The sequence below is a fragment of the Esox lucius genome, chromosome 24 (genome assembly GCF_011004845.1).
Source record: "Esox lucius isolate fEsoLuc1 chromosome 24, fEsoLuc1.pri, whole genome shotgun sequence".
In the NCBI taxonomy this organism is placed as follows: Eukaryota; Metazoa; Chordata; class Actinopteri; order Esociformes; family Esocidae; genus Esox; species Esox lucius.
Window position 1 is genome coordinate 2,572,323 of NC_047592.1, and position 10,038 is coordinate 2,582,360.

A 10,038-nucleotide genomic window follows, 5' to 3' on the forward strand; every position below is an offset into this window, starting at 1 on the left:
GTGTTCACCATTTTGAGAAGGGCAGTTCAGTGATTGCCCACCATTTTGAAAAGGGCAGTTCAGTGAATGGCCACCATTTTGAAAAGGGCAGTTCAGTGACCAGCCACCATTTTGAAAAGGGCAGTTCAGTGACCGGCCACCATTTTGAGAACTTTCCTCCCGATCTGTCTATTCTCCTCCCATTTCAGTTTCCTAGCTCCTCCCCATTGCTGGGTTTGGCCCCTCCCTACAGACTGGGTGGTCTACGGAGGCCTGAGAAGTCCAAACAGAGCCAAGGACAACAGGACCAGTCAGATAGCAGTAGGTCTGTGTCTGGGTCTCCCAGCGGTAACCAGGTCGGTCCGGTACCTGTACTGGATGCTGTTAACAGTGTAGTAGAAGGAACAGGAAACAGGACTGGGACAGTAGAACCCAGAATAGATAGAAACGGGACAATTGAACCCAAACATGAATTAGACGGGTCACCAACAAGGTCATCGTCATGGAAGCCACACAGTGATGAGGACCAGTGTCAGCCTACTAGTAATCTTCATGATGAACGTGGCCAACCCAGCAGGCCCAGTAACCTACTATCTGACCCAGATCTTCAGAACCCATCACTTACTCACCCACTGACCAACCCAGATCACCATGACGACAACAACACCAATAACAGCACCTCCTCCTGCTCTCTGTCTATGCTGGCCCAGAGGCTGTTCCGTGTGGGCTCTTCCCCCTCCTGCTCTGCCTCCCAACCTAAGGGCCAGCTGTTCCCTGAGCCGCCCCCCTCCCACCGTAAGGGCAGGGTGTGCTGCGGGGCCTGTGGTAAGAGCTTCTATGATAAAGGCACCCTGAAGATCCACTACAACGCCGTCCACCTGAAGATAAAGCACCGCTGCACCGTGGAGGGCTGCAGGATGGTGTTCAGCTCCCTGCGGAGCCGGAACCGCCACAGCGCCAACCCAAACCCCCGGCTACACACCGGTCCACTCAGACAGACGCTGGCGCCATGCAGGGAGACACACACACTACACACACACTACACTACACACACACTACACACACACTTCGACAGCCAACACACACACTCCAACAGTCCACCACATAACCAACCCCTCAACATAGCTACAGCTGTACCCCCAAAGTACCCCCACCACCAATACACCCCCCAATACCCACCCCTGAGACACCCGGGCTCAGAGCCAGCCGGTTCCTCCAGTCCTGACCCCCACAGCGGGCCCATGTTGCCCAGACCAGGGCATCCCTCAGGGGGCATGACTGTTCCTCTGTCTCCCCTGGAGACTCAGCTGCTGGTTCCATCTCTGGGGGAGGGGAAGACTCTGTCCCAGCTCCATAGACTTACTCTAAAGACCTCCTCTCCTCCTCTTCCCTGCTCCTCTCTCCTGACCTCACCTCCCTCCTCATCCTCTCCCCTCACTGCCCTTCTCTCCCCTCTACCCTCTTCCTCCTCACTCCCAGACCAATCAGAGGATTCCTTGGGGTCAGTGGGAGGGGCCAAAGCTCTCTTGTCATCTGGTCAGGTACTCAGGTGTTTTTCGTCTGACCCCGCCCCCAAGAAGAAACCCAGGAAGTCCAGCATGCCTCTAAAGATCGAGAAGGAAGTGATGGTTGCATCTGAGGAGTGCAGAGGAGAGGAGGAGGAAGAGGAGACAGAAAGAAGAAGGAACAGGAAGTGGTAGCAAGAGGCTGTTGAACAGGTCCCTAAGCATCGAGAGAATACGACCGCACAAAGCGTTCCAAAACCCGAGAGAAACGTGTTGGACAAGAGGAGCAGAAGAAAAAAGACGAGGAGTATGAAGTGTTACAGTTAGAATATAATAAATGTATTGTATTTGCCTACAGATGGAGCCAAATGTGATAATGGGAGCCACAATGACACAACCAACATTTACATGACTTACTTTATTTAATCTTTATTTATTTTGACAGATCTAGATTCATTTTTCATGGCTGTGGTAAATCAGAACTAACTGTATTCACAAATACACTTTAAACCAAGTTAATAAAACTATATTTCAATTGGGACATGGTTTCTGGTCCATAATCAGAATTCCAATACATAGAACAGTCCTGACTCATGTCAGTGATGTAATAATGGAGGAACTGGCAGCCATTTTGACTGTCCTCATAGCAGATGAACAGGGAAATAAAAGCAGAAAGGGAGAACTGACATAACATATTCACATCCAGGTAGATATGCTTTGGAAATGCAACATCAGGCATCAGTCCTGACATTTTTAGTTTAACCACATGACAAACACACTCAGATGGGGAGCTCTCTAACACTTCTCTATGACAACAAATCGAAAGACAGTAAAACATTTTCTAAATGTAAAAGGTGATTGGGCTTTAATTTTAACCTTAATGTAATGTCGCTTTGGATAAGAGCATCTGCCAAATGACTAAAATGTAAATATAACATACAGTAATGTAGAATGTCCATAGTAGTCAGTACTTCCTACTCAGTGAAGCAGCCAACACCAAAGTCATTGGTAGATGGAAAACAATACAAATATTAAACATAGTATGAAGACAACAGGGGGGGGGGGGGGTGATGTGGAGTTATTTATACTCTTTGGGACGTTTGGGTTTCAAAGGAACTACAGAGTCTGATGGGATTGATGGAAGGGACTTGCTTCGTGTTAGTTGAGGCACACATTTATCAAAAATATGGATTGGATTATTCAGCTTTAAATGTAGTTCCTTTTCAATTAATGTTTTAAGTTTGACTTCAAGTTTATCTACGCTATCAAACTCTTCAACCTCTCCATCATCTCTGTTAGGACACAGAGCTCCTCCAGACAGGACAGGGACCTCATTATTTTGATCCATCCTGGTACAGCAGTGGGCACTCCAGTAGTAACTAGGAACATTAACTCTCCCAAACTGCCATGTGTTCCCAGGCACCACCCCCGTCACTACATACAGATTATGACAGTTCTGTATCTGTGTCTGTGTAATCTCTAGTCTAACCATGTCTTTGTCTGATTTGAAGTCACCTCCATATTTTATCCTCAGCTTGGTTTCATAATCATTCCAAGGCCCATTGTTCATTATTTTACTCTGTGGTGCCACGTTGGTAAAGGTCATGGTGGCCTCAGAACCATCTCCTTCAGCGTGGTGACCAGCAGGGTTCAGGTGTCCTCGGTCAAAGGAAGTGAAGTCATCATCGGTTGCCTGGCTCCAGCGAAGTTTGTACGCTATACGGACATCAGGGTGTCTTTCAGGGCATTTATTTACCCCGTTGTGGTCTTTAATAAATGTATTAATATCCCTTATTGATTTCTGCTTAGATTCAGGAGCGTCCCAGTGCACAAGCTGAAAAACAAAAAAAATCACACTTTTAGAAAAAGACATCTGTAAACTGGAATATAATATGACAGTCAGCAATGTGCTGTACATTAGTGTATTTAGATTAACTAACTTCAAGGCCTCATGGGTAATGCTTCAGTGTTGAGTTGAGTGAGGTTTCAGGAGATCTTGACTGACATTTATTATGTGTTAAAATCTGAGCCAGTTTCATAGACCCCAATAAAGCCTAGTCCAGGACAAAAAAAAAAATCTAGTTCAATAGAAAACTCCATTGAGCTTGTTTTTTCAGTCCTAGAATAGGCTAAAACTGTCTGCGAACTGGCCCATTGAGTCAAATGCTTACGTTAATAATGATGTAATGAAGAAAACAGTTCAAACCTGAGGTTCATAGTTGATTATACCTCCTTTCCTTTTAGGAGTCCCACTTCGGTCCATTTTGTAAGCAGAGTAGAGAGGCATTCTTCTAGCTCGGTCGTACAGGGTGGCAAAGTGATAGTTGTCACCAGGTTTGTTGCCATACTTCTGACAGATGTATGCAGGACTGGCAGCCTCATAAGCAGAGAGGAAGTGTTTTTGCAATTCAGGGAAGGCCAATGGATCACTAGGTTTGATATCCGTAATGTTTTTTATAACCTCATTACATGTTTTAATAATGTTTTGCAAATGTTCTTTCAATTTAGAACATTTAGTCTCTTCTGGTAATTCAGAATACGGCCGATAGTAGAACCTCGGATTTAGGAGGAACAGTGTGGTTTTCGTCCGGGCCGTGGAACACTGGACCAGCTCTATACCCTCTACGGGGTGTTGGAGGGTTCATGGGAGTTTGCCCAACCAATCCACATGTGTTTTGTGGATTTGGAGAAGGCATTCGACTGTGTCCCTCGCGGCATCTTGTGGAGGGTGCTTGGGGAATATGGGGTCCTGGGTCCTTTGCTAAGGGCTCTCAGGTCCCTGTACAACCGAAGCAGGAGCTTGGTCCGCATTGCCGGCAGTAAGTCAGACTTGTTCCCAGTGCATGTTGGACTCCGGCAGGGCTGCCCTTTGTCACCGGTTCTGTTTGTAATTTTTATGGACAGAATTTCTAGGCGCAGCCAGGGGCCGGAGGGTGTCAGGTTTGGGGACCACACGATTTCGTCTCTGCTCTTTGCAGATGATGTTGTCGTGTTGGCCCCTTCTAACCAGGACCTTCAGCATGCACTGGGACGGTTTGCTGCCGAGTGTGAAGCGGTGGGGATGAAAATCAGTACCTCCAAATCCGAGGCCATGGTCCTCAGTCGGAAAAGGGTGGCTTGCCCACTTCAGGTTGGTGGAGAGTGCCTGCCTCAAGTGGAGGAGTTTAAGTATCAAGGGGTCTTGTTCACGAGTGAGGGAAGGATGGAACGGGAGATTGACAGACGGATCGGTGCAGCTTCTGCAGTAATGCAGTCGATGTATCGGTCTGTCGTGGTGAAGAAAGAGCTGAGCCGCAAGGCGAATATCTCGATTTACCAGTCAATCTACGTTCCTACTCTCACCTATGGTCATGAGCTTTGGGTCATGACCGAAAGGACAAGATCCCGGATACAGGCGGCCGAAATGAGTTTTCTCCGCAGGGTGGCTGGGTGATCCCTTAGAGATAGGGTGAGAAGCTCGGTCACCCGGGAGGAGCTCAGAGTAGAGCCACTGCTCCTCCACATCGAGAGGGGTCAGCTGAGGTGGCTTGGGCATCTTTTTCGGATGCCTCCGGAACGCCTTCCTGGGAAGGTGTTCCGGTCCCGTCCCACCGGGAGGAGACCCCGGGGAAGACCTAGGACACGCTGGAGGGACTATGTCTCCCGGCTGGCCTGGGAATGCCTCGGTGTCCCCCCGGAAGAGCTAGAGGAAGTGTCTGGGGAGAGGGAAGTCTGGGCATCCCTGCTTAGACTGCTGCCCCCGCGACCCGGCCCCGGATAAGCGGAAGAAGATGGATGGATGGATGGTAATTCAGAAAGAAGCTCCTGACATCGTTGGGGAACTATTTTTAACACTGATTGTATGTCATTTAATTCAGCTTGAACCTTATCAATTCCAGATTTAAGCTCCTGTAATGGTGATTTAAACAGATTCATTTTCTTCAGTGGACATGCTTCTAGACCAGCTTTATAATTTGATAGGAAATTGCTACACCTTTACAGACTCTTTTCTAAGCTCTTCTTTACTGATGGTGACTCCGTCATGAGGTTTGGGGGTGTTCATAGCTATATCAAGACCCAACACTGGTCTTCCTTTAAAGAAAAAATTGTTGCACTGGTTGAAGTTTTCAAACACTTCTCCTCTGACAGCTGATATAACAGATAGACTCAGAACCAACAGGAACAGCCGGGCCATGTTGAAACTAGAGACAGACAACATTAATCCACAGCAACCCACACTAAACTACATAATAACCCAGAACTACATCAATCATTTATCTGACGTCAACACAAAAATACCAAAAGAACAACCAAATAGATTATCTTTACATGTCATATGTTTTTTTTAGTTTATGTTAAACTCACCTTGGACACTTTTGCAGCTCTATAACAATGTCTGCCAGCTCTGCAGAGACCTAAACCAGCCCCTCTCTCTCATCTGTGAGGACAGACACTTTCATCCTCTCCTCATTAAGCACTGACTCAAACAGACCCCTCCCTAATACTCTCTTGCTCTATCATTCATGTACATTTCTCCTGGACACTTAGTAAGGTACAGAGGTATGACCATAAATGGAAATCTACATCAGCAGCCCCCCCACATCCTCGGGTACACCGGTCCTGTCTGTTAGTTAATTACCATTATAATAACTGATAGAATAAATGCATAACTATTAAATTATCTCAGTGTGACACAGTCCAGAAATGAATTCTGTTTTGAATCAAGTGTCAAATTTTAACTTTTATTCATTTGAACTGACAAGTATCTAGGTTAAGTGGTTAGAGCCTCCACTCTATTCCATATACTGTATAGCATTCTTCTTTCTGGTTAGAGGCTCCACACTATTCCATATACTGTATAGCATTCTTCTTTCTGGTTAGAGGCTCCACACTATTCCATATACTGTATAGCATTCTTCTTTCTGGTTAGAGGCTCCACACTATTCCATATACTGTATAGCATTCTTCTTTCTGGTTAGAGGCTCCACACTATTCCATATACTGTATAGCATTCTTCTTTCTGGTTAGAGGCTCCACACTATTCCATATACTGTATAGCATTCTTCTTTCTGGTTAGAGGCTCCACACTATTCCATATACTGTATAGCATTCTTCTTTCTGGTTAGAGCCTCCACACTATTCCATATACTGTATAGCATTCTTCTTTCTGGTTAGAGCCTCCACACTATTCCATATACTGTATAGCATTCTTCTTTCTGGTTAGAGGCTCCACACTATTCCATATACTGTATAGCATTCTTCTTTCTGGTTAGAGCCTCCACACTATTCCATATACTGTATAGTGTTCTACTTCTGGTTAGAGCCTCCACACGATTCCATATACAGTATAGTGTTCTAGTTCTGGTTAGAGCCTCCACACTATTCCATATACTGTATAGTGTTCTACTTCTGGTTAGAGCCTCCACACGATTCCATATACAGTATAGTGTTCTAGTTCTGGTTAGAGCCTCCACACTATTCCATATACTGTATAGTGTTCTACTTCTGGTTAGAGCCTCCACATTTTTCCATATACTGTATAGTGTTATTTTTCTGGTTAGATGCTCCACACTATTCTATATACTGTATAGTATCCTACTTTTGGTTAGAGCCTCATCCACTTTTCCATATACTGTATAGCAGGCATGGGCAACTGGCGGCCTGTGGGCTGCATGCGGCCCCCACTCATTCTTTGTGCGGCCCTCAGATGAATTTAGAAAACTGTAAAAGGATATATACACAAACACATTTTTGTAAAGTTAGTATTGGAACCAAAATCTTTGCAGGAAACCAAACATGAAATAGACTTAATATTATTTTTGTATGTTTACATATGAAACAGTAACAGGTTCTCAGAAAGCTGTTGTGATGTCTTTAAGTGTAGCTGAGATTGGGCTAATATTTGAGCCATAAAACACTTGATTATAACTATAACAGAAGTCTCTGTACAAACCAAAATATCAAAGTAGTGAAAACAGCCAAAAAACCTATAGCGTTCAAAGGGTTAATGTGTTTTATAACACAGCGAACGTGCTGAATCCCGGGAGAGATGAGCAAAGCTGGAAAATGGCACCATGATCAATATTTTTAATTGCCCAGATACAGCTCCGGAAAATATTAAGAGACCACTGCACCTTTTTCTTTCCTTTCCAAAAAAGTTGGAAAGGAAGGTTTTGAGTGAGGAACAGAAGGGTTCAAATTGAAGTGGCCTCTTAATTTTAACCCTTGTGTTCCTCATTCAAAAGCTTCCTTTTCAACTTTTTTGGAAAGGAAAGAAAAAGGTCCAGTGGTCTCTCAATTGTGTCCAGAGCTGTATATGTTATGTTAACTAGCATCAGACCTAGTGTCCTTTAATGCATTTGCATTTGTAATTACATACAATACATGGACATGTGTGTATATACACTCACCTAAAGGATTATTAGGAACACCATACTAATACTGTGTATGACCCCCTTTCGCCTTCAGAACTGCCTTAATTCTACGTGGCATTGATTCAACAAGGTGCTGAAAGCATTCTTTAGAAATGTTGGCCCATATTGATAGGATAGCATCTTGCAGTTGATGGAGATTTGTGGGATGCACATCCAGGGCACGAAGCTCCCGTTCCACCACATCCCAAAGATGCTCTATTGGGTTGAGATCTGGTGACTGTGGGGGCCATTTCAGTACAGTGAACTCATTGTCATGTTCTAGAAACCAATTTGAAATGATTCGATGGTGCATTATCCTGCTGGAAGTAGCCATCAGAGGATGGGTACATGGTGGCCATAAAGGGATGGACATGGTCAGAAACAATGCTCAGGTAGGCTGTGGCATTTAAACGATGCCCAATTGGCACTAAGGGGCCTAAAGTGTGCCAAGAAAACATCCCCCATACCATTACACCACCACCACCAGCCTGCACAGTGGTAACAAGGCATGATGGATCAATGTTCTCATTCTGTTTACGCCAAATTCATCAACAAGGCATTTTCGCACACAGGACTGCCGCATACTGGATGTTTTTCCCTTTTCACACCATTCTTTGTAAACCCTAGAAATGGTTGTGCGTGAAAATCCCAGTAACTGAGCAGATTGTGAAATACTCAGACCGGCCCGTCTGGCACCAACAAACATGCCACGCTTAAAATTGCTTAAATCACCTTTCTTTCCCATTCTGACATTCAGTTTAGAGTTCAGGAGATTGTCTTGACCAGGACCACACCCCTAAATGCATTGAAACAACTGCCATGTGATTGATTGATTAGATAATTGCATTAATGAGAAATTGAACAGGTGTTCCTAATAATCCTTTAGATGAGTGTATGTGTCACTTGAATTCATTTTCTTTGACCAATGATTTTAACATAAAGGTTTTGCTGTACTATGTTACGATTCTGTATAATGAAAATGTGTGATCTTGGAGTTAATACGAAGGTAGTGGTCTAGAAGCAGGTAAATGAGGATCCAGGCATTTCAGATTTGTTCCGTTCTCTAATCATTAGGGTAATGATATTGACTGGGTCATGTTGTTAAAGAGTACTGTTTTGATGCAGTCTACATCCTAATGAGTGAACTGTTTAATCAGAGTTACTTTAAATGATGGGAGGTGTGTAATGACTTCTAATTAACATACGTTTGAATGTGATTGGTTAATTCTGAACACAGCCACATCCCCAGTTATAAGAAGTTTTTATTTTTCCCCCTTGAAGATTTCAGTTTGTTTTTCAATTGAATTGTTCCCATTATATGTCACAGTACAAGTGGGAAAGGTTCTGACATGACTTCTTAGTCTCAATCTTTCACATCACAAGAACCTGGCATTTTAACAGGGGTGTGTAGACTTTTTATATCCACTGTATATGTTTAAAAAAATTACAAAAATGAAGATAAAATATAGTCGCATAGCAACAATGGACAGGGTCCTCCAATAAGGTGAGTATAGGAAAATGGTCACGTGAGGCACACACACTGTATATCTTTGTATGGTCACACAGACGTTTGACTCAGGCCAAGGCTAAGACGTGTGTGTGTCTGTGTATGTGTCAAAGAGACAGACAGTATAGAAGCATACTGACATATGTGTCAGTGTGTGTGTCTGTGTATGCGTCAAAGAGACAGACGGTATAGAAGCATACTGAGTATATACAAATGGTAAGTATGATAAACATTTTCAGATAAGGGACTTTTGTGTCCGTGTGTGTGTGTGTATATACCTCTGAGCCAACAGATTACTGCCTAAGACAAGAGACACAAGCATTGAGGGTGAAAGAGGCAGTGGTAAGGCAGGTGTATGTATGTGAGGGAACGGTATTTTGAGCAGAATTTAACAGAATCAGACTGTGTCAGATAAACATTGAGAAGCATTTCATGTTGTCCAACATATTCTTCTGGATCACAGTATATGGGGAGATGTATCAGGCAGAGGACAAAGAGCATAGAAGGAAAATATGAAATAATAAAAATAACAGGAATTAGAACAAGGTATAAACTGTAAAAAAAAAAAAAAAAAGTTAGTGTATGAAAGAAAATAAAAACAGGAGGTGAACACAGTGGAAGCTGTATTAAAAATACAAAAAAAATCCATGGATGA

General features: G+C 43.8%; 1 protein-coding gene across 1 annotated transcript; it reads right to left on the reverse strand.

Moving 5' to 3' along the window:
* Positions 1-2,551: 2,551 nt before the first annotated feature.
* Positions 2,552-5,414, reverse strand: LOC106024070. Its single transcript, XM_034290723.1, has 3 exons — positions 5,270-5,414; positions 3,691-4,010; positions 2,552-3,318 (listed from the first exon to the last, which is right to left on the reverse strand). The coding sequence occupies exons 1-3, from the start codon at positions 5,397-5,399 to the stop codon at positions 2,563-2,565; spliced, it is 1,206 nt and encodes a 401-aa protein (XP_034146614.1). The 5' UTR covers positions 5,400-5,414; the 3' UTR covers positions 2,552-2,562.
* Between the last annotated feature and the right edge of the window lie 4,624 nt (positions 5,415-10,038).